Consider the following 21246-nt stretch of genomic DNA (forward strand, 5'->3'; position numbering starts at 1 on the left):
GGTCTCAACACAATTTGCGAAGAGAGTGTAAGCACTTCTGTCTGAACTGCCACATTTGCTGTAATTTCTAAAATATGATGTTCAAGACTGCAACTTTCAGGAATGTCAATGAAAAAACTCCAGTGAAAGGCTGAAAATTAATGTACAGACAGTACGAACAACCATGGCTTAACCCTTCTATTCCGTTTGGGGTCAATTTGATCCCATTCAGTGTTTGACATCTCTTAAAAACCAGTTAACCTTATGGACCAGCACTAACCTAACTCACCTTAGGTTTCCAGTTATAAAACCTGAATTGTTCTCAGTGGATTTTAAAAACAAAACAGAAATCTCGAGTTTCATACTTCATAATTGCTTGCTTAATTCCCAGGTACTATTGGTATAAGCAAAATGCACCATTATCTTCAGAATACCCAACAGGCTCATGAAAAACACCACATAGCCGAGTCAGGAAAAGGGGCGTGGCTCTCAGTGACGTACTGATTTGAAACGGTCATGGCGGTTTTGCACCCGAAAAAAAAAAAAAAAAAAAAAAAAAAAAAAGTTTTATTTGTTCAGATGAGCCTGTGATTGACAGCATCTGGTAGCCCCGCCCATACTTTGTGGTTTGTGAAGCCCCTCCTTCCTCCTCACTAATACAACAGTGCTGTTCGTTCATTCAGAGTAGTCTGAATCGTATCTAAATCAGCCATTGGCGCGTGGACATAAAGCTCGCCAAATAAATATTTTTTAAACAAAGTAAGAACACATCTGTCATGGAAGAGAAAATAATAAAGGGAAGCTAATCCATTTAGCGGAGCGGCACGAACAGACAGCCGCCTATGCGGCCAGCGGTAATTAAGCCTGAAGTCTACCGCGCAACAAAAAAACAACAAGTCAGAGATCACCTGAATAGACGCTGTTTATTTACCGTGGAGAACAATCTTTCAAGCGTAACGAAATGTTAACAGAAAATGAGTCGCACTCAAATGATATGAACTATGAAGATGCTATTACACACACGCACGCACACAGGAACGCACACACACATACACACACACTCCCTTATGTCCAATTCTTGGATTATTGTTTTCTTCAAAAACATGTGCTTATCTTTAATTGATGTGGGCTACACTTCAGTTGAGCAGCCTTGGAAACAACATACTCTTTCACCGCAAGGTGCATAATAATTTAGGACTGTAATTTATTAAAGCACACATTCGACACACGGGGGACACACTAGACGACTGAATATTTTCATTATCCATGTAAACGATTTTTAATTTAAAAGGTGTCAGATATCAGACTATAGTCCTGGGACAACATCAACCAACTATGAATTCCAAATTTCAGGTGGGGGGGGGGGGGGGTGCTGGGGTGACACCAGGTACCTACTAAGTGCAACTAGCTCTGTGTAACTTGGCTTGTTGCTGCGAGCCTGACCTCATTCTGGGAGGGTGAAATGCTAAAGCATCTGCTATTCCCTAGGAGTGACAGCAGATTGATGGTTTAACACCTTCCTATTGCCCACACATCCAGGCAGGTATAACACCATAATTCACTTTTTTTTTTCTTTTCTTTTTTTAAAGCTTAGTGAAATACCGCGTGACATTCAACAGTAGCTTCGCTTACCAGAGGGGTTGTGAAACCTCACAAACAGACTGGAGAGAGAATAAAAATAAATTTTACACAGCTATTGGCCAGATGCCTGTGAAGTTACACAGAGACACCAACAGAAGGCATCACACTAAACAGCCTTAAAAAATTTAATCGCAATTTTCACTACTGCTGCAAGTCTTGAAACTCTGGCAAGTTACAACTGAATGTAGCTAAAGAGGACATTCATTTAAATTCTTGAAACATCGTAATTCAGCGCAGTACTGAACTGCTACAACGGCCACATACGTCGATGCAGGAGGGAGCAGGTGTAGTATTTTAAGCAGCAGACTGTCTCCACGCTTGAACAGGGCCCTGTTTCAAGAAGCAGCATTACAGAGTCGGCTGGATAACTGCACTGAGTAAGACCCGAAACCTTTCCAAATCCGGAACATTGACTGAAGTGGAAAAAAAAAAGAAGCTGTTCTGGGTTTTACTCAGTGCAGTTATCCAGCTAACTCAGTAATCCAGGACCCTTCATGAACCAGGATTACCGAGTTAGCTGGATAACTGCTCTGAGTAAAACCCAGAACCCTTACAAATCTGTAACATGGACTGAAGTAGAAAAAGAGCTGTTCTCGTTTTAACAGCCACAGTTGTCCAGCCAGCTCAGTATTCCTACTTCGTGAAATACTTCCCAAATTCTTTTGTACCCCTCTTACGACAGAAACAGGGAAGGCAACATGGTACAATCACAGGACATCACAAGGGGGTTGCACACACACCCTCTACATCTCATTCAACCCCAAGTAAACGGGGAATGGAAAAATAATTTTGCAGCATTTACCAAGTAGGCATAAACAAGGCGGGTAAAGAACTGCATAACAACATGACCATCAATGGCTCTACACAAAATGAAGCCTGATTGGTTGACCTACAGATCATGAAAGGCAAGGTCACATGGTTTGGACTCTTGACCACCCGCTAGCAAGCACAGAATGGAACTTGATTGAGGCAGTTGTGCACTTAATTGAAAGACAATGGCACAGAATATTTTGCATTTATGATTTTACTCGTATAATGAGTTCATTAGACCAATAAATAGAATTAAAAAAATAAAGCAATATTAGCTGAGAGAAAAAAAATAATGGTGCTTTAACAAAGAGCACCTCATTACTAAAAGTTAAGGACACTAAGGAAACATGAAATTATGGGGGGGAAAAAGTGCAATATAGTGGTATGCAAAAGTTTGGGCACCCCTGGTAAAACTACATGTGTGGTTGAATCTCAAAGTGAAAAGAAGTTAACACAGCCTCTTTCAGTGAACAAAACTACATTACATTACATTACAGGCATTTAGCAGACGCTCTTATCCAGAGCGACGTACAAGTGCATTAGTTCAAGGTGCAGAGGTGCAAAAGAAACACACCAGAGTGAAGTAAAGATCGTAGTGCCAGAAGTGACCACATAGGTCAGGACTCCAACCCTGTAGAGTAACCTGTTCAGCAAACAACAATCCTGCCAAGTACAAACTAGCACTGAAATCACATTTGCCTAATCAGAATCAGACAAAAACAAAAACAATCCTGCCAAATAAAAACTAACGTAATCGTATTAGCCTAACTAGGTACATTGAGCTAAACTATAGGCTAGGGAGGGGTGGGGAGAGGTGCAGCCTGAAGAGATGAGTCTTTAGTCTGCGTTTGAAGGTAGTCAGATTCTCGGCTGTTCTGACTGCCACGGGGAGGTCATTCCACCAGCGAGGGGCCAGGACAGACAGCAGACGGGAGCGGGAAGTACAGACGCGAAGAGGGGGAGGTGCCAAGCATCCAGAGGTGGCAGAACGGAGAGGTCTGGCTGGTGTGTAGGGTCTGATGATCCTCTGGATGTATCCTGGTGCTGACCCCTTAGCTGCCTAGTATGCAAGCACCAAGGTCTTAAATTTGATGCGAGCCATAACAGGCAGCCAGTGGAGGTCAGTGAGCAGGGGGGTGACATGGGAATGTCTGGGGAGGTTGTAGACCAGACGCGCTGCAGCATTCCGGATGAGCTGCAGGGGTCTGATGGCGGATGCTGGCAGACCAGCCAGCAGCGAGTTGCAGTAGTCCAGGCGGGACAGGACCATCGCTTGAACCAGGACACACATAACTACAGAATATGCACGTTACTATACATAAAAATTACGGAAATAGTGTCATCAATTTTGTTCCCTGCAGACGTTAATTTCTTTTAACTTAAAAAATTAACAGAACGCACAAGTTTGACCAGGGGTGCCCAGACTTCTGCCTACCACCGTATCCCATTCCCACTCCAAATCCAGCAGCTCTTCGAAAACACTGGCACGTTAGCACGTTAGCACATTATGGCACGAGACAAGGGCCGTGCCCGAATCAGCACACGCGCCAACTATTGAGCATACAAGCTGCATACAACTTGTGCACAACTTGTATACTCAACAGTAGGCCACTCGTACACTCAATAGTAGACCACTTGTACACTCAATATTACATTACAGGCATTTAGCAGACGCTCTTATCCAGAGCAAATTGTAGGCAAATTGTATACTCCATAGTAGACAACTTGTGTACTCCATAGTAGACCACTTGTACACTCAATATTACATTACAGGCATTTAGCAGACGCTCTTATCCAGAGCAAATTGTAGGCAAATTGTATACTCCATAGTAGACAACTTGTGTACTCCATAGTAGACAACTTTTATACTCCATAGTAGACAACTTGTATACTCCATAGTAGGCCACTTGTATACTCAATAGTAGGCAAGAGTGCTGTTTCGGACACGGCCAAGGCCAGGGGATGCTGAAACAGAGCTCAGCTCTACGCGGATGCCTGGGCCCAGCTCTACGCGGACGCCTGGGCCCAGCTCTACGCGGACGCCTGGGCCCAGCTCTATGCGGACGCCTCGGCCAGCTCCCGGACGCGCTGGGCGAGCTCCAGGCAGTGCAGGACGCGCCGGCGTTCGGCCTCCAGCTGCGCGGCGGGGACCTGCCCCAGCAGCTTCTGGGCGAAGAGCCCGAGGTCCTGCATGAAGAGGCCCACGGGCTCCCGGGGCGCGGCCGGCAGCGCGTCCACCACCGCGCCCGAGTCCAGGCGGAAGCTGACGCGCTTGCCCCGGCGCAGGCCGGGACCGCGCTCCTCCAACCAGGTGAGGGGCCTGAGGACGGGAACCGTGTTAGAACCGAGTAAGAACCGTGTCAGAACCGCAATCAGAACCGAGTAAGAACCGTGTCAGAACCGCAATCAGAACCAAGTAAGAACCGTGTCAGAACCGCATCAGAACGGTGTCAGAACAGAATCAGAAACAGCCATTCCCCACTGGGGTACTTAGGATACACAAACATACATACACATACACGCACGCACACACGCGTGCGCACACGCACGCACACACGATTTTTCAATGAATCTGGTCCTACAGCGTAAATCTGATGTGTTTCCATCTCCCTGGTTACCAGCGTAATCTAGATTTGAAGCATCTCCATACACCCTTGGGCCTGATGCTATTATGTCCTGAATGAGCAGCAGTAAGGCTCTAACCCTCTAACTCTAACCCTACCGCACACAGGAAATCTGAGCGATGCAGTGGTTAGGCAGGATTCTCCCGAACACCACGGGCCCGTTTCCTGTGCGTAATATTATCCCAGAATGCAGCGGGGCGGGTACCTCTGATCGCAGGTGAGCAGCTGCACGGTCAGCTTGCTGTACGCGTTCTCCCTGTCCTCCGTCAGGCTGGCCCCCGTTACCGCCAGCTCCCCGAACAGGTCCACCAGCCAGGTGAGCCGCGACAGGCCGCTGAAGGAGGGGAACCCAAAGCCCTCTGGCGCGGGTCCACCTGGGGCGGGGCGGGGCGGGGCGGGGCGGGGCGGGGCAGAAACACAGATTTCCCCATTACGTCAGACGCTAGCGGGTGAACGGGAAGACTGGAAAATTTCTTGTCAAGCAGTCTGTCACGCCAACTCATCTCAGTCAACGTAGGTAAACAATGTGATTTCTGCGGCACGTTTCCAGGAGAAATACATTTGCACACGTGCACTTTGGCGCCCTCTACTGGGAGCTTTGAATGGAAAAAAAAAAAAAACAACCGACACGGCTTCGCTGGCTATAAGCATCTTCAAACGGCAGCATCGGCCTGTCGGGTGACCCGACAGCCCACGAGTGGCTAAAGTAAATAAAGCGCTGAAGTACAATGAGAGAACGGAATCAAATCATTAAAAAGGAAGTACAAGAGTGCTCCACTGCCTAGCGCCTGTGTACTGCCTAATCTCTTGACTTGATTATTAGCACTCGACTTGCTAATGAATTCCCGTCTCCTCAGAATGTCGTCGCTGTGATGCTCATTAGCACGTTTAAGCCACCGACGCCGTGCTTGACCCAGCCGTGTTAATGAGCCTCGTCTGATGCCTGCACACTACTGGAGTGTGCATACAGTGTCCTAAAAGAACGCCGCACTTTACTTTATTGCATTATACATTTGCTATGGTGTATGAAAAAAAAAAACTTATTTCCATAAATCTAAATCCACTTTAGCACTCTTATCCCCAAAGCTTCCGTTTATACACGGAGACATAACAAATGTCCTGCCCATAACCCCTGGGTATGATACCACATAGCTGAAATGGAGGGTCATCTTCATAACCCCTGGGTATGAGATCATATAGCTGAAATGGAGGGTCACCTTCATAAGCCCTGGGTATGATACCATATAGCTAAAATGAAGGGTCATCTCCATAAGCCCTGGGTATGATACCACATAGCTGGAATGAAGGGTCATCTCCATAACCCCTGGGTATGAGATCATATAGCTGAAATGGAGGGTCATCTTCATAACCCTTGGGTATGAGATCATATAGCTGAAATGAAGGGTCATCTCCATAACCCCTGGGTATGAGACCATATAGCTGAAATGGAGGGTCATCTCCATAACCCCTGGGTGTGAGACCGTACCTGTGAAGTGTAGGGTGCCCTCCTGAAGGCTCTTGCCTGCCAAGTCCTTCTTCAGCTGCTTGTAGTCAGCCGTCAGCAGCTCGATGTGCTCCTCGTGAAGCACCTTCCCTGTGGGGAAACACAGGGGACATGGAGGCCTCAGCCAGAGCACGCCACAGCGCCACCCGTGGCCAAGGCCCCTTACTGCAACCCATGGCACTCCAGAGAGGAAGAGTCGGAATTTACGGCAGGCATGGCGAGTCGCTGCCAGAGCTGAAGAGCAGGACACACCCTCTTTATGAATGAGATTACTCAGCGGTATGAGGGGAGATCACATGACCTGTGAGAACCCACCAGACCAAACCCCCACCTCCCCACTCCATTACAACATTACATCATCATCACTTAGGAGATCCTCTTATCCAGAGTCACTTGCAGAAAGAGAGAACATTAGTGCTTAGTCTCAGGAGTACCAATCTGCCATCACCCCAACACATCCCTCCACCCCCACCCACCACCCCCGCTAAAATTCCAGCATACCTTTCTTTTCAGCCAGTTCCCACAACTCCTTGGCAACGGTGTGGCTCAGCGCCATTGGATACTCCACGCACACGTGCTTCCCCGCCTCCAGGAACTTCCTGCGTTCAACAATCATGAAATAACGTCAAACTGAACCCAAGCCAACCCAACCCTATAAAAAATATATGCATTTTAGAACAATTAGGGCGCCCCCTGGTGGTCAGGAGGCCCTAAGCAGCTGCTTATGTTGCACATTGGGTCGAGCGGGGCTCTTCAGGAAGTGCGGTTGGTTGCCCCGAGGAATCCAGTTCCGCCGTTTCCTGGCGAACGCGGCCGCGTTTACGGACGCGCCCGAAGCGCCCGGGGGGCGAGCAGACCGAGCGGAGACGCGCAGAGGTGTTAAAATCCCCCCCCCCCCGCCACGCCATGCTGGAGCTCCTGCCAGAGGAATTACCGGCGCTGAGAAAAACACAACGAGGCCTAATGAAGGGCTGCCGGGCTCCTGCAGCGGCCGTTCAGACGCTGTAATTGGGTCTCGGAGCGCCGCCGGTGCTCTTTCCCAGTGCGCGAGTAAGTCCAGTCCGGCCCGTGGAGAGCTGTAGAGGACTCACCATCTCTCGCTGGCGGCGTTTTAATAAAAAATAAAAACAAAAATAAAATAAATGGAAAAAAAAAAAACCCACCGCCAAACAGCTCAGGAGTACGCGGCCCGGGAAAGGACGGTCGTTGGCATTCGGCGCGGATAATTAGCCCAAAAGCAGAGGTCTGACAGGGGAGGGGTGGGGTGGGGGTCGGGGGGGGAGAATAACAAGCACGGAACCGTCCAGACCCGCGGCGCAACTCGCTTCCGCAGACACATTTTAGCCGGCACCGCCTGCGCATGCGTCCTACTACAAACGTCCATGAGTAAGTGAGTGAGTGAGTGACCACTATTTACCACGCACAGCCCGCGTCGGCAGTCCTGCCTGCGTGCCGTGGGGAGAAAGAGAGAGAGAAAGAGAGCGGCTAACAGGCCCAGCAGAATAAGTAGACGTGTTTGGGTCAATGACGGCACCTGCCAACCCCTGCTGTCCGTACCACCCCACAGAACTACAGGTCTGTGCTGCTGCTGTCCCTGCCACCCCACAGTACTACAGGTCTGTGCTGCTGCTGTCCCTGCCAGCACACAGATCTACAGGTCTGTGCTGCTGCCAGATAACTAGCCAGGAACCGTTATGTACAGTAGCCTGTGCGTTTCAATCAGAGCTCATTAAACTTAAACAACTTCCATTATTTTACCCAAACAAAGCGTACGACTCCTTTCGTCTGAGGCGAATGCTGATTACCTAACGATCTGACTTGAGCTAATTATATAATTAAGAGCAGATGTTCATATCAATAATGGCCCTTCTTTGCCCACCCCTACCCTGATGCCAGTGACGGAGTAAAAAATCATGAACAAGCGTGTGCCAATACTGACACCTAGAGGCCATTAAGTAGAACACCACTTCCCTTCCTGCATTAATGCTGCAAGCTGAAGCCGAATTCCGAGATTCCCCTGATCCTGGTGAACTGGGGCACACGTTCCATATACTGGCCATATGAATGGCAGGATAAATGCCCCAAGTTTAGGGTTAAAGCCAGAAAGGGCCGGTTCAAGTTGCTTCTGCCCTGGGCTGTTCCACTTCGTCTGCTTTTCCGAAAAAGGCACTAGAAAAATGGCGCGTTTTCCTTTTTTTTTCCCCCCAGCTCAGTCCAATGCATTTTTCATTCTTTGCTGGCTTCAAAATAACTTCCGAAGGTCTCAAGATTCCTGCTGCCTTTCACAGATGACCTTGGAACCAGCCGCTACAAGTACAGGCATTTCTTCCCTTCTGAAACTATCCAATACTAAGAGCATCATTTGTGGCGTTAATGTCTCATTTAATTTGCTATCATGGTGGTGGAGTCTGATGAGTTAAACACTGCTGTTAAACTACACAGATGGCTCAGAAGTCAAGGCCTCTCTGAGGGTATGCAAGCCAGGCCATATGCACCAGTGTGTCGAAGGTCGCAGAACTGAGAACTCGTGCTGCGTTTCAGTGACCTTCCCCACTGGCCGGTGTGACAATCAATAGGTTTTTACGTCCTGACTTTGATTCCACAAAGAGAAACAGAGTCCTTGCAATACCTTTCGCCATCAGATTCCCCAATTCCTGGATCTGCTCCATCTGTGTCATTTAAGGTCCCATCATATCGTCTCTACCTAAGCTTTCAACAGCTCTTCTCTAGTACTGTTGCAATTGCCTCTTTCTCCATGTAAAACCTTCTGCTTACCGACATACGATATTTAGCCTCACACAATATTAACCCATCAGTGATTACTAAAGAGAACATCAGGGTGTGCTGTCATATCTACTGAAGCATCTGACCAGTCCCTACCCAAACCCCATGGTGAGTAATGCTACATGCTAATGCCACATGCTAAAACTACATGATAATGCTACATGCTAAAGCTACCAGCTAACGGTACATGTTAAAGCTACCTGCTAATGCTACATGCTAAAGCTAAATGCTAATGCCACATGCTAAAGATACATACCAATGATACCTGCTAATGCTTGGGGACAGGTGTGTGCAACTCTCGGGATGCTAACGGCACCACTGTTAGGAATGGGTGAGCACGGTGGCTGGGACGGGACGGGTGCGCTATACCGAATGAGGTCCTCGTGGCTGGCATTCTCCGTGCACACCAAGGCCACCTGAATGTCCTGCCGGTTTAGGGCATCCTCCAGAGAGATCTGCTTCACTGCCTGCTGCTCGTCCAGAGTCCTCCTGTAGGGGGCGCACCACCATGTTAATAAACCCTTCAGCACTTCAGAGGTTAAAAAACAAAAAACAAAACGTAGTGTAGGGGAATCAAGATGTTACCAAAAACAGGTAAAATGACCGTTAGCCCAGGAAGAAGCAGATCAAAAGTTTGTAGTAAAAACAGGAAGATTTATTACGCAGCCGGCTACGGGAACAACTCAGCAAGGAAGTTCAAAATAGTATTGGTGGGTGATCATATTTATACAGTTTCCAGTAGACTGGTATTTGCATATTGTGGAATTATATTGTTAAAAGGGAGCACTGCCTCTGATTGGTGATAGAGGCTGTGCTTCCTTCCGATTGGACCATTCAAATTCAAATCCATCCTACCTATTCAAACAGGTACCATTCACATTGAAATTGAATACAACAGGGGGGCTCACTCCCTTCCCCCCCCGGGGCCCAGCGGAAACTTCCCAAACGCAGAATACACAAAACTGTCTGTTTCCCAACAGTAGGTTGTGAGTGAATTACTGGGAATTGCTTGCATAACTATCCCGCTGCAAACACACCTTTAAGACCTTTCATAGCATTTAATACCGCAAATAAACTTGTGACTGTTAGTCAAATCAACAACAAGGTCATGGACCATGACCTGATAGATAGTGACAGTCCATCACACGCTGACAAAAAGCATGCCTCCTAGGACGAGCAAACAAGATTACCGCCAGATCCCCTAACCTTACACGGCCTCCGTTTCACATGATTATCAACGTGCGGCGGTGGACAATTACTGAAGCAAGTCAGGTTCATCAACGCAGCCCTGTCCCCATACGGAACTCATCCCTAAAACATTTAGGGTGCAAGAGAACTCTCTCCCTGTCACACACACACACACACACACACACACAAACACACACACTAAAATGTAATGCTCTGTGTGCAGATGTGTGACGTGGGAGAGAATCCTGCATGCGCCACTGCATTAGATTGTTAATCACATGTTGCATACAAACTGTGGTTGTTCCAAACGGTTTCTATGGCGATTACAAAATACAGGGTACACATACTATGAAGCATGAATGGAGGTTTGCTGGTAAAATTGAATTGAGCCAATCAAAATGGACGGAGGATCAAAGGAAACCAAATCTCTATGGAGACTGTTGCACTTTAACACGGAGATGAAAACAGACAGACAGGTTGACGGTCAAACTCCAGACTTAGCACTGAGACTTGCTGCAACTCCACGGGACCCACTATGTCACTCCAGGTCACACGCTGAGAAGTAAATAAGTCTCAGTTCTCCACACAATGCATTTTACAGTGCAGCGGCTCCGACAGACCTAATCATTAAGCTATTTAAATAAAAGCTATCGCACGGTACAAATGCCTAGAAAGAAAATTAATTCCATTGGCTATCGCGCATATGCTCCATATTATTTAGCGTGCACACGCATTGCATCATGGTTCATAAACTGCTTATGTAATAACTTCTATGATTGTTTTGCAAGCTAGAAAATACCACTGAACCTTTGCAGTACACTTGTAGGTAAGTTAGGCTGATATTTCACCCATGATCCCTGGAAATGGCTGGAAACTTACTAAAGCTACCTGTCCGTTTTACTGTTCTTGAAGTGCGGCCATTCTCCATCAACCCGCCACCCCCCACCCCCCTTTCACCCACCTGGACACAAAGCCCTTCAGGACCAGTTTCTCAGCAGGGCTGGAGGGCAGGGGGGCCAGGAGGTCCCTCATTCGCGCCTGTCCTGCCCTCCCAATGCCCACCACCACCGCGCCAAGCATGCTTTCCTGTGGGGGAAAAAAGGCAAATTCAGGACAGCCCATAAAGATTCAAAACCACTTGAGCAGTTTAACATGTCCACGGTTTTGTCTTTCAAATGGAACCGACTGAACCTGAATAGTAGATAATTTAGATGTTTTGCATTGGACTGGAAAACTAACCACCCTGAATTTTGTTTGGCATTTTTTATTTTTTTTTTATTTAAAGCAATGTTTTTTTTGTTTGCTTTTGTTTCATGCGGCATGGAGAGAATATGCATCCTTTCAAAGTACAATGCTAAGTAACACTCAAGCCATGTCATATCCTTTTCTGAAAGCTATGAGTGTACAGAGCACAGAGATCTTTCTGTTTCTCCACCTTGAATACTGCTACACCCATCCTGCAGCCAGTTAAGCTTAAGCTAATCATTTCAGAAAGCCAACTTCTGCTTACTCAAGGTCAAAATGTTGTTTTTCTAGTATCTGTCCCTTACTTGGCCTCCACAGCATACACACTACCCTGATGACACAGGTGGGCCTAAACCCCTGACAAATCACCACATGGTCCATAAAGTCACTTGGATAATTTAACATGATTATTTCCCCTTTCATCTCATAGGGCTTTATTTTCCTGATACGCACACTTGGCCCATTCCATCCAGACAGACCACCACAATCTCAAATGAAGCCTAAATTAAACGCGCAGTATGAACATTGTTCAGTATGTTCAGCTATGATGTTGTATGTGCGATTACGTGTTTATTAAGTTGCGTACGTAGGGAGGAGGGGTTTACCTTATCAAGTGGAAAAAGCAGCATATAGGACAGCTACAGGACGGCACTGTATCACACTGTTCAAGACCATACTCGCCCCTAAATAATGCACCCCATTACGCGGAATTGATCTATGTGTCGGTGAATGATATGCCACTCCCTTTATTTATCTTTTTACGGCGTAGTGGTGTTGACGTGTGGTATCAGGTGTTGTCAACGGTGATGTTCAGGCGGAGCACTGAGATTCAAAATGCGACACACACGCGGTCGACTGGAAACGGGGGTGTAACGAAGACACCATAGTAGAACCAAATCTATTTCCCGGTATATGTACCATAGCTTTGACAGCATCTTAAATTCATCGTTGAATGACATTTCAAATTGGTCCTATTTTAAAAGACTACCTCGATACTGGCTGCAGTCCATGAAATTCAAACTGACGAATCTGCTCCACTTGATATTCAAAAATTAGCCTGTGGCTAGCTAGCCAACAATAGTGTGACATGCACTAGAAATAATGTAATTCAGGATAACTAGTGTTGGGCCTAAATCATAGACTGTATAAAAAATAATGCTAATGCGTAAATTCTCTCACTTCACTTCGTTTTAAAAAGTACCGTCTCGCTTCTCGCGTTTTCAAAATGGGACTGCGCAACGCTGTTGCTACAGTAGGCTAGGCTACCGTGTCCTCGCGTGACCCTCTTTCGCTTTCGGTGAATTGCTCTATCTGGAGCGCATACCTTGTTACAACGATATTGCGGTTTAGAGAAATACAGCCAGTTCAATGTTATAAGAAGAGTCATTAGCCCACAGAAATTAAGTTGTATGAATATAAACAGCAGTGAAGGTAGTAACAACAGAAATCGTACAAGTTTACTTAAACATTTTTTAATACATTGTCAGGGGAATAGGCTACATGTAGCCTACATTTTGGGGGAAAACGTTGTTGTGCTTTAAGGCACGTTTTGCTTTGTTCGTTTATGAACGATACTTTCCAATAATATTAATAGGTTTGCAAGAGAAATTAACTCTCAAATTTTGTACGTTCAAAAATCAGTATGCCTTTATAAAGATCTCACTGCACACTGTCTGAACACGATATTGTCACGCAAAAACATTTTTCTATGTGCAATTATAAAACCAAAGCATTAGTTTCCTTTTCTGAAAATACACACAGATCATCCATATCGTTCACTATTCTTCACAAAACATGTTTCTCTGGATAAATTAAACGAATGGCCGAATTTAAAAAAACTTTTTTTCACTTTCCATTGCATAGCCTATTCATATTTACAATTACAAAATGTTTTAGAAGAAGGAAGTAAATTCTCTTTGCAACTTCCCGGTTAAAAAAGGCATTGTTAAATTTCTTATCAGTAATGTAGACACCGTTCATTAGCCTAATCGGTTGCTTGAATAATAGGCTACTGGAGACTAGCTAGTTGGACTGGACAGTACCTGGATCCTAAATAGCTGCGAACATGGCAAGGGAAAACATCCCATCGCAGCTAACTCTACAATTTAAATTTCTCTGAGAAACGAAACAGACTACCTAGGCTATTTCTAAATGAATTAAATATACACATTGTCAATACGGTTTCTGTGATATACGCAGTAAATTGTATCCCAACACAGCCATTATGTAAAACAGCTAATACGGTGGTGGATTTGCTGGAAATAATTTAATTCCTGCTAACTAGTGTTAGGCCTAAATCAAATCGTCCACTTCGCTTTTCCGAAAACGCTCTCGCATCACCTCGTATTAAAAAGTATTGTCTTATCAGGTTTTCAGAGCGGATCGCACCGCACGCTGCTGCTACCACAGCCATGTCCTCACGTACCCTTTCTCTCTGTCGGTGTATCGCTCTTCCAGGAGTGGACAGCTTGCTGCTTGCTGGCTTGTTATAACGACAGGCAAGTCAGAGAAATGATACTAGCCCAGTGCGCTTAATAAATAAATTGTCAACCGGGTGGACACTATGAAGACATTGCTCGAGGGGGGGTGGGAGGAGGATTGACGACAGAAGGAAAAGTTTATGTGCTAGTGATAGCCTAGCATGACGCACCGACCAAACAAGCTTCAGCCCAATAACGTGTCCGCCATCAAGGCGTGGTAGTTTTCAAATGGCGTCATCAAAGGGGCATAAGGATGAGTAGAGATTTTCAACGGCCCGAAACACTGTCATTGTCATTGTCATTGTCTTGTCTTATAATATGAAGAATCAAAGTCAGGTAGCCTAGCCTACTCACCACTATTTCCGTCTAAGGAACTGGGCAAGACCTCATTTGAACTATCCCAACGCATTGCTATTGTACAAACGGTTGCATGACTGCGATCACGCCATTTGCGCTTGAAAATTAAAAAGTTATCCGCACTTAAAAATTCTATGCGCGGTGTACGTTCCTCTTTACGGTAACGCGATTGTAAATGGACTGCATTTATATAGCACTTTTATCCAAAGCGCTTTGCAATTGATGTCTCTCATAAACCAGAGCAGTTGGGGGTTAGGTGTCTTACTCAGGGACACTTCGACATGCCCAGGATGGGGATCGAACCGGCAACCCTCCGACTGCCAGCCATCCGCTCTTACCTCCTGAGCTATGTCGCCCCCCAAATATACTCCAATAAATAAATTAATAAATAAAAAATAAAAATATAGAATGCAATATGAAACACTCCAAAATTGGGTATTCAATACTCCAACAATGGCAGATAAGTTAAATACATGCCGTTTTTTAAATTCCAAATCAAATCAAATAGTTCTGCGAAAATTCAACTAGATTTTTGAAGTTCTGCTTCCCAGGTATTCGTGCGAAGGTGTTTGTGTGTTTTTGCAGTAGGAATCTGGAATTATGGGCATTTTAGAGGAATTTGCCATCCCATAATTCTAGATTCCTACTGGAAAAATCCATGGAATCCGTTGCGTAAATACCTTGGTAATGTTTCTTCAAGAATGTATTGCAGTTTGCTGAAAACAGTTTGTTTACATTATTTTATGGAATTTTTAATAAGCACCATTTATGGAATTGAATGGCCATTTTGGATGACTTTGCTATCCCATAATTCTAAATTCCTTCAATAAAAAGGCATGGAATCCATGGCGTGAATACCTGGGAAGGTGGTCTTCAAGAATGTATCAGAGTTTGCAGAAAACAGTTTGATTCCATTATTTTATGGAATTTTTTAATAAGCACCGTCTATAGAATTTAATGGGCATTTTGGAGGATTTGCCATCCCATAATTCTAAATTGCTTCAGTAAAAATGCATGGATTCCACTGCATGAATATCTCGGAAGGTGTTCTTCACGAATATATTCGACTTTGTCGAAAACAGTTTGATTTAATAATTTTTATTGAATTCATAAAAATGATATGTATAGAATTTAATGACAATTTTGGAGGATTTCGCCATCCCATAATTCCAGATTCCTATAGTAAAAACACACAAAAAACTTTTCATAAATACCTGGGAAGCAGAACTTCAAAAATCCAATTAAGTTTTCGCAAAATTATTTGATTTGATTATTTTATGGAATTAACACACCGTAATGAGTAATGTAGGCCGCGACCAGAATTTTTAAGTGGAGATAGCTTGACCGATCTTTTTCAGTGACCGCAGTGTTGCACAGGTACGATTCTTCCTGTAGTACATAAGAATATCGCTACTTACACACGTCAGATCATCATCCCGTACAAGCTCTTTGCAGGTCTTCCACGGATATCCTGCAGTATGAATGAAGAAGTGAAACAGTTCATTTGAAACAACACAGATGGTGGTAATATTTTCGCGCTACATCGCATTGTTACTGTACGTCAGGTAGTGTAAATAAAGTTCATTTGCTTTTGAAACAATATGGCCGCTCACATGGAGTTTCGCGAAGGTCTACATCACTGAAACCTCCAGTCATTTAAATTTCTCTCGCTATAATTCTGACAGTGACTGTTATCTTTCCACAGCTAGGGTTTTCCACGGTCATCTTGCACTTTACGCTTCTTGTTCTTTTTTTTGTTTTGTTGTTGTTGTATATTCGGTAAGTAGACCTATCGCTTGCTACTATTCAGTAGCTAGGTTAGCCTGCAGGAACCAGTGGTAACAATAATGCACGTATAGTCAACAAGACCAAGAACATATATCGCTATAATGCGGTATATCAGTAGCATAACTAAAACGTTAATAAAACTGAAGTCAAGTTAACCGCAGTGCACCTTCTATTATTACTGTAAATAAATAAAAATGCTATTGAACATTAGCTGAAAATGACCACGAGAGTGATGACATCTACCCGGCTGTAGTAAAGACAGTGCCAGACAGTTTGTAACTGATTAGGCTGATGGTGATAACACTTCCTGTGCCAGTTATATAACCATAGACTGATATAACCCACCAGTGAAGCAACTTTCATTACTTGCATGTTTTTCAATTTACTTACATTTTTTACAGGCATGTATATGAATATTAACCGCTGTGAAGATAGTTAGCTACATCAGAAAATCGTAAATACAACACAGCCTAATACAGCCTAGCTAACTCCGTTCTTCATGTAGTACACCAGACGTTACACAGCTATTACAACTACAGTACAGTCTCTGCACACATGGTTATGTTTATGGATGAAGTTGGGAGTTAAAAGACATTACGTCAGTGAACAATGATGCTTTGAAAAGACTGTCTCAGTTTATATTGGATAGAACTGCCTGTCTGCACCTGGGTCCTTATGCAAAGTGAGACAAGGTAGGAGCTTTACAGAGAGATATATTGGTTTCTGGTTAGAAACAATAAGAAAAAGAAAAAAGATGGAAGGTATGAATGAACCCCAATAAAATCTATTGTGTGGTGGGCTATACAGTGGCAGGAAGAGAAATTAGTTTACAACTAGTGATGGTGAGGTGAGGATTTGTGTTCCCTATAATAGATGAAGGATACACATGCTCTGTGAAGTCATAGACTTGCTTGATACAATCACTAGACTACACATCTAAACGCACAAGTCAGTGAGTCACAGATAAAGCATAACTGCAGCCAGTCTGGTGTCCAGGTTGCATGCTAAGTGTGGCTAATGCTGTGGTTTTGTAAGGATGCATGCACTGTAGTTAACCTCTTCAGTATAGTTGTTCTGATGGATACTGTGGCCATTTCAAGTGGTTTAGCTTTCCATGGATATACATACACTATTCCAGGAAAATTAATAGAAGGACTTGTTGAATGTAGAAAAGTCTGTTTGTCATGATTTCCCTTTTGTGTTTTAAAGCAGTTTGGGCTGTTAAGTGATGCCCTTGTATGCATTTATAGGATGCATTTGTATTTGTGAAAGTGATTATTTTATAGGCTATGTGGAGTCTTCTCTCTGTTTAATTAATGTAAGCCTCGCTTTTAAAGTCTTTTGTGACAACACATGGAAATTTAATGACTTGATTTTTAAAAGGAGTTGTCATGACGACACAGATAGATGCAAATACTATCCTGGGGAACTTTTCATACCGACCTGTTTGACAAGGGAGCAGTTCACTATGATTCTGTAGACCTCTTTTTTTGGTTGTCTACACTGAAACTTAATGAGTGAATTATCTTGGCCTATTGAGAGATGGTCTTTTTTGACGGCCCAGGTTGCCGCGGTGGTTTGTCTCGTCGCTACGCAGTCAGCGGTCATGCCGGTGTCCGTGAAGAGCCTGCAGCAGATGGCCATCTTCGTGACTGTGTTCACTGGAGGGGGATGCTCCATGATGTATTACCTTATGCAAAGTAAGCCAATCCGACTCATTCATTAGGCTGTGTTACAGGCTACGCTACGTTTAGCAGGCGCACTTATCCAGGGCAACTTACACAACTTTTCCCATAGCATTTGGATTGCCTCCATTTATACAGCTGGATATACCCTGAAGCAATGCAGGTTAAGTACCTTGCTCAAGGGTACAACGACAGTGTCCCAGCCAGGAATCGAACCTGTGAACTTTAGGTTACAAGACCAGTTCCTTACCCATTGTACTACACTGCTGCCCTGCCGTCATTCAGTATCACGTCCTTTGCATTTTAAAATATTATGAATGAAGGATCAGGGTTGTAAATACCATGCTGCTGACAGGTGTGATTAACATGTAGGTAAATCATGACTCAGCAGTAACATGTACAGTATGCACAGTGAGCTCCAAAGTACTTTTTTTTTCTTGATTTTTTTCATGTATTTTGTTTTCTTGGGGGAGTATGTATTAAAAAGTGCTGTAATTTCTACGTTGCAGAATTAAAATGTATAAAAATACCCATAAATAAAAGCTGAGAGTGTGCACTTAAGCCACACGTGAATTGTTTGATTACAAATCTAAAACTGTGAAGTACAGAGCCAAATCAAGAAGAAGAGGGAAAAAAAGACTGTCCCAAACATTATGGAGCTAACTGTATGTAGCGTTTTATCACTTCCCCTATTGAAGCACATGTATGTTGGCACATTTAAAGCAGTGCTGTTGAGTTCAGGCTCTCTGGCCCATAGATGTACGTAGAGCAGAGGCCCAGATCTTGCTGAGAGATTGCTTGTTTTTTTCCGGAAGAGAACTTTGCCAGGTCGGAGTATTACCGCCTGGCGCTGGAGTGCCTCAATGATCACCCCGTTGCCATGGAGAGCCTGGGAGCCCCGCCCCTAAAGGCCCACAACATCCGTCTGACAGACCGACACAACCGCATCGACCACACCCGTGCTCAGGTCAGTTCTGTCACAACCGCATCGACCACACCCATGCTCAGGTTAGTTCTGTCACAACCGCATCGACCACACCCATGCTCAGGTTAGTTCTGTCACAACCATGTAGACCACACCCGTGCTCAGGTGAGTTCTGACACAACTGTGTAGACCACACCAACGTTCAGGCCTGTTCTGACACAACTGTGTAGACCACACCAACGTTCAGGTCAGTTCTGACACAACAATGTGGACAACACCAGCGTTCATGTCAGTTCTGACACAACCATGTGGACCACACCAACGTTCAGGTCAGTTCTGACACAACAATGTGGACCACACCAACGTTCAGTTCAAACTATGTGGACCACACCAGTATTAGTCAGTTCTGACACAACTCAAGTCTCACAGATTTGATTTTGTCTGGCACAGCCATGCTGTTTTCAAATCGATAAATGCATGTTCATTAACGATTTAATCCCTTGTGTGCACCATTAAAGAAATGTTTTTTTGTTATTGTGTGTTTCTCAATATTTCAGATTAAAATCCCAGTGACGGGGTCTAAGACTGGTGGTTATCTCTACACTTCCTCATCCAAAAATAACCCTTTGGACAGGTGAGCTGTCTTTGCTACACAGAGATCTCATATGCACATAGAAGAACGCACACTTGCTAACAGCTGAAACTAAAGTAAAATATATGAAAACATCAGGAAATAAATGTCAGATTGTGAGGATCTTTGGTCCGTTTACCTTCAAATTTGTACATCGCTGACCAAACTCTTCAGAAATATTTTCCAACTAAAGTACAAGAGCACAATAGTTATGACATCACACTGATCTGATGTGACCAGGGGCACCACCAAGGCTTTTGGGCCCCCCTCAGGGGACCCCTGCTGCACATTTACAACAGTTTTTTTGAGGGCCCCTGTCGGTCAGGGCCCTTAAAATCTTATTTCTTCTGGGACGATTCCAAGTTTAAATGTAAGATTAAAATACTTGGTGGGATTTACTTATTTGTTGGTTTTTGCAGCGTAAATATGAAAATATTCTAGGTACATCTGCATATACAATACCTCACAGTTTCACAAATGGCATATAACTCTTTGTATTGCCGTTTTTTGATTATTCACACATATTGTATGACTTGTATTTAACACTTAGCGAGTGAGAAGCATTCAAACACGTTTAAACATTCAGTATGCTTTTGGAGTACACTCATGAAGATGACTATTAAGTTATGAAGATAGTAATTATTAAGTAGTAATTAGACCTTCAGCCCTGTGGGTGGCGCTGTGAAGTGGTGCAGTTGGTGTAAAGGCCAGGGCGTTCACTTCCTGTCCCAGGTGGCAGCTCCAGGAAGCGGTGCTCCAGCTGAGGGACGGGCGGCGGATCGACGTCCTGGCGTCCGGCGGGGAGGGCTCGGAGCTCGCAGGGGAGGAGGGAACAGAGCCCGGGTTTTTAGCCTTTTAGCCTGTCTCTGCCGGTCTGACCCCGGGTGAGAACATCCAATCCCCCGGTCACACGGAGAAGAGTAACCAGAAGGATTAAAATGTCGAACACGAACATTTAAAGAGCTGCCAAAATAGTGCCATGTAAATAAAATGTAAATAAAATTTACAGGTCTGATGTCAGGAAGCAATTTAAAAATGTGTTGTTTGTGTGTGTGTGTGTGTGACACAAGATCTAGAGTGCTTGAAATAAATTAATCGGCAAGTGTGTTTAGCCCAAAAAACCCCCCCAAAAACACATGATAACAAACATTCCCGTTCCTTGGTCATCTCATTCGGTGCCTTTGTATCTTTTAGTTAAGAGCGAGTCAGATTCACAGGGCAATGAGCACAGGGACATCAGTATCGGGTATATTAAGATCTGTTTATTCATAGAATTATGTACATCCTTTTTACAAAGGTTATAAAAAAAAGCAAAGGTATACAAGAAGAGGAAAAAGCACCATCAGCTACAGCATATATTGAGCCAGTTTCACAGATGCAGATTAAGCCTAGTCTCAGGCTAAATTCTATTTGGAATGGAGACTCTCCATACTAAACTCAATGTAGTCCAGGACTAAGCTTAATCGGACTACAAATTGCCCATATGTATGAGTGTGTGAGTGATTGCTGAGTAAACGGTGTGTGTGTGCACTGCGATAGATTGGCGGCCTGTCCAGGGCCTATTCCTGCCTCTCAACAAATGCATGCTGGGATAGGCTCCAGCAA

General features: G+C 44.6%; 2 protein-coding genes across 9 annotated transcripts; one reads left to right on the plus strand and one right to left on the minus strand.

The window, feature by feature from the left end:
• Nucleotides 1-3110: 3110 nt before the first annotated feature.
• Nucleotides 3111-14480, minus strand: blvra (biliverdin reductase A). 3 transcript variants are annotated; one of them, XM_035430330.1, is made up of 8 exons: nt 14201-14480; nt 11492-11616; nt 9712-9831; nt 7060-7157; nt 6541-6648; nt 5260-5428; nt 4483-4750; nt 3111-3148 (listed from the first exon to the last, which is right to left on the minus strand). In XM_035430330.1, exons 2-7 carry the CDS (start codon nt 11608-11610, stop codon nt 4486-4488), a joined length of 879 nt encoding a protein of 292 aa, XP_035286221.1. In that variant the 5' UTR covers nt 11611-11616; nt 14201-14480; the 3' UTR covers nt 3111-3148; nt 4483-4485. The 3 variants fall into 3 exon arrangements, with proteins under 3 accessions (XP_035286221.1, XP_035286222.1, XP_035286220.1); XM_035430331.1 differs by lacking the exon at nt 3111-3148 and adding an exon at nt 3590-4449 and having other exon boundaries at nt 4498-4750; XM_035430329.1 differs by lacking the exon at nt 3111-3148 and having other exon boundaries at nt 3590-4750.
• A 1499-nt stretch (nt 14481-15979) lies between these two features.
• On the plus strand, nt 15980-20951 carry LOC118234045 (cytochrome c oxidase assembly factor 1 homolog). 6 transcript variants are annotated; one of them, XM_035430341.1, is made up of 5 exons: nt 15980-15989; nt 17998-18100; nt 18901-19052; nt 19568-19644; nt 20374-20951. In XM_035430341.1, exons 2-5 carry the CDS (start codon nt 18007-18009, stop codon nt 20498-20500), a joined length of 450 nt encoding a protein of 149 aa, XP_035286232.1. In that variant the 5' UTR covers nt 15980-15989; nt 17998-18006; the 3' UTR covers nt 20501-20951. The 6 variants fall into 6 exon arrangements, with proteins under 6 accessions (XP_035286232.1, XP_035286227.1, XP_035286228.1 ...); XM_035430336.1 differs by lacking the exon at nt 15980-15989 and adding an exon at nt 15999-16136 and having other exon boundaries at nt 17965-18100; XM_035430337.1 differs by lacking the exon at nt 15980-15989 and adding an exon at nt 16039-16136.
• The last annotated feature ends 295 nt before the right edge of the window (nt 20952-21246 follow it).

The sequence above is a fragment of the Anguilla anguilla genome, chromosome 8 (assembly GCF_013347855.1).
Source record: "Anguilla anguilla isolate fAngAng1 chromosome 8, fAngAng1.pri, whole genome shotgun sequence".
Lineage (NCBI taxonomy): Eukaryota > Metazoa > Chordata > Actinopteri > Anguilliformes > Anguillidae > Anguilla > Anguilla anguilla.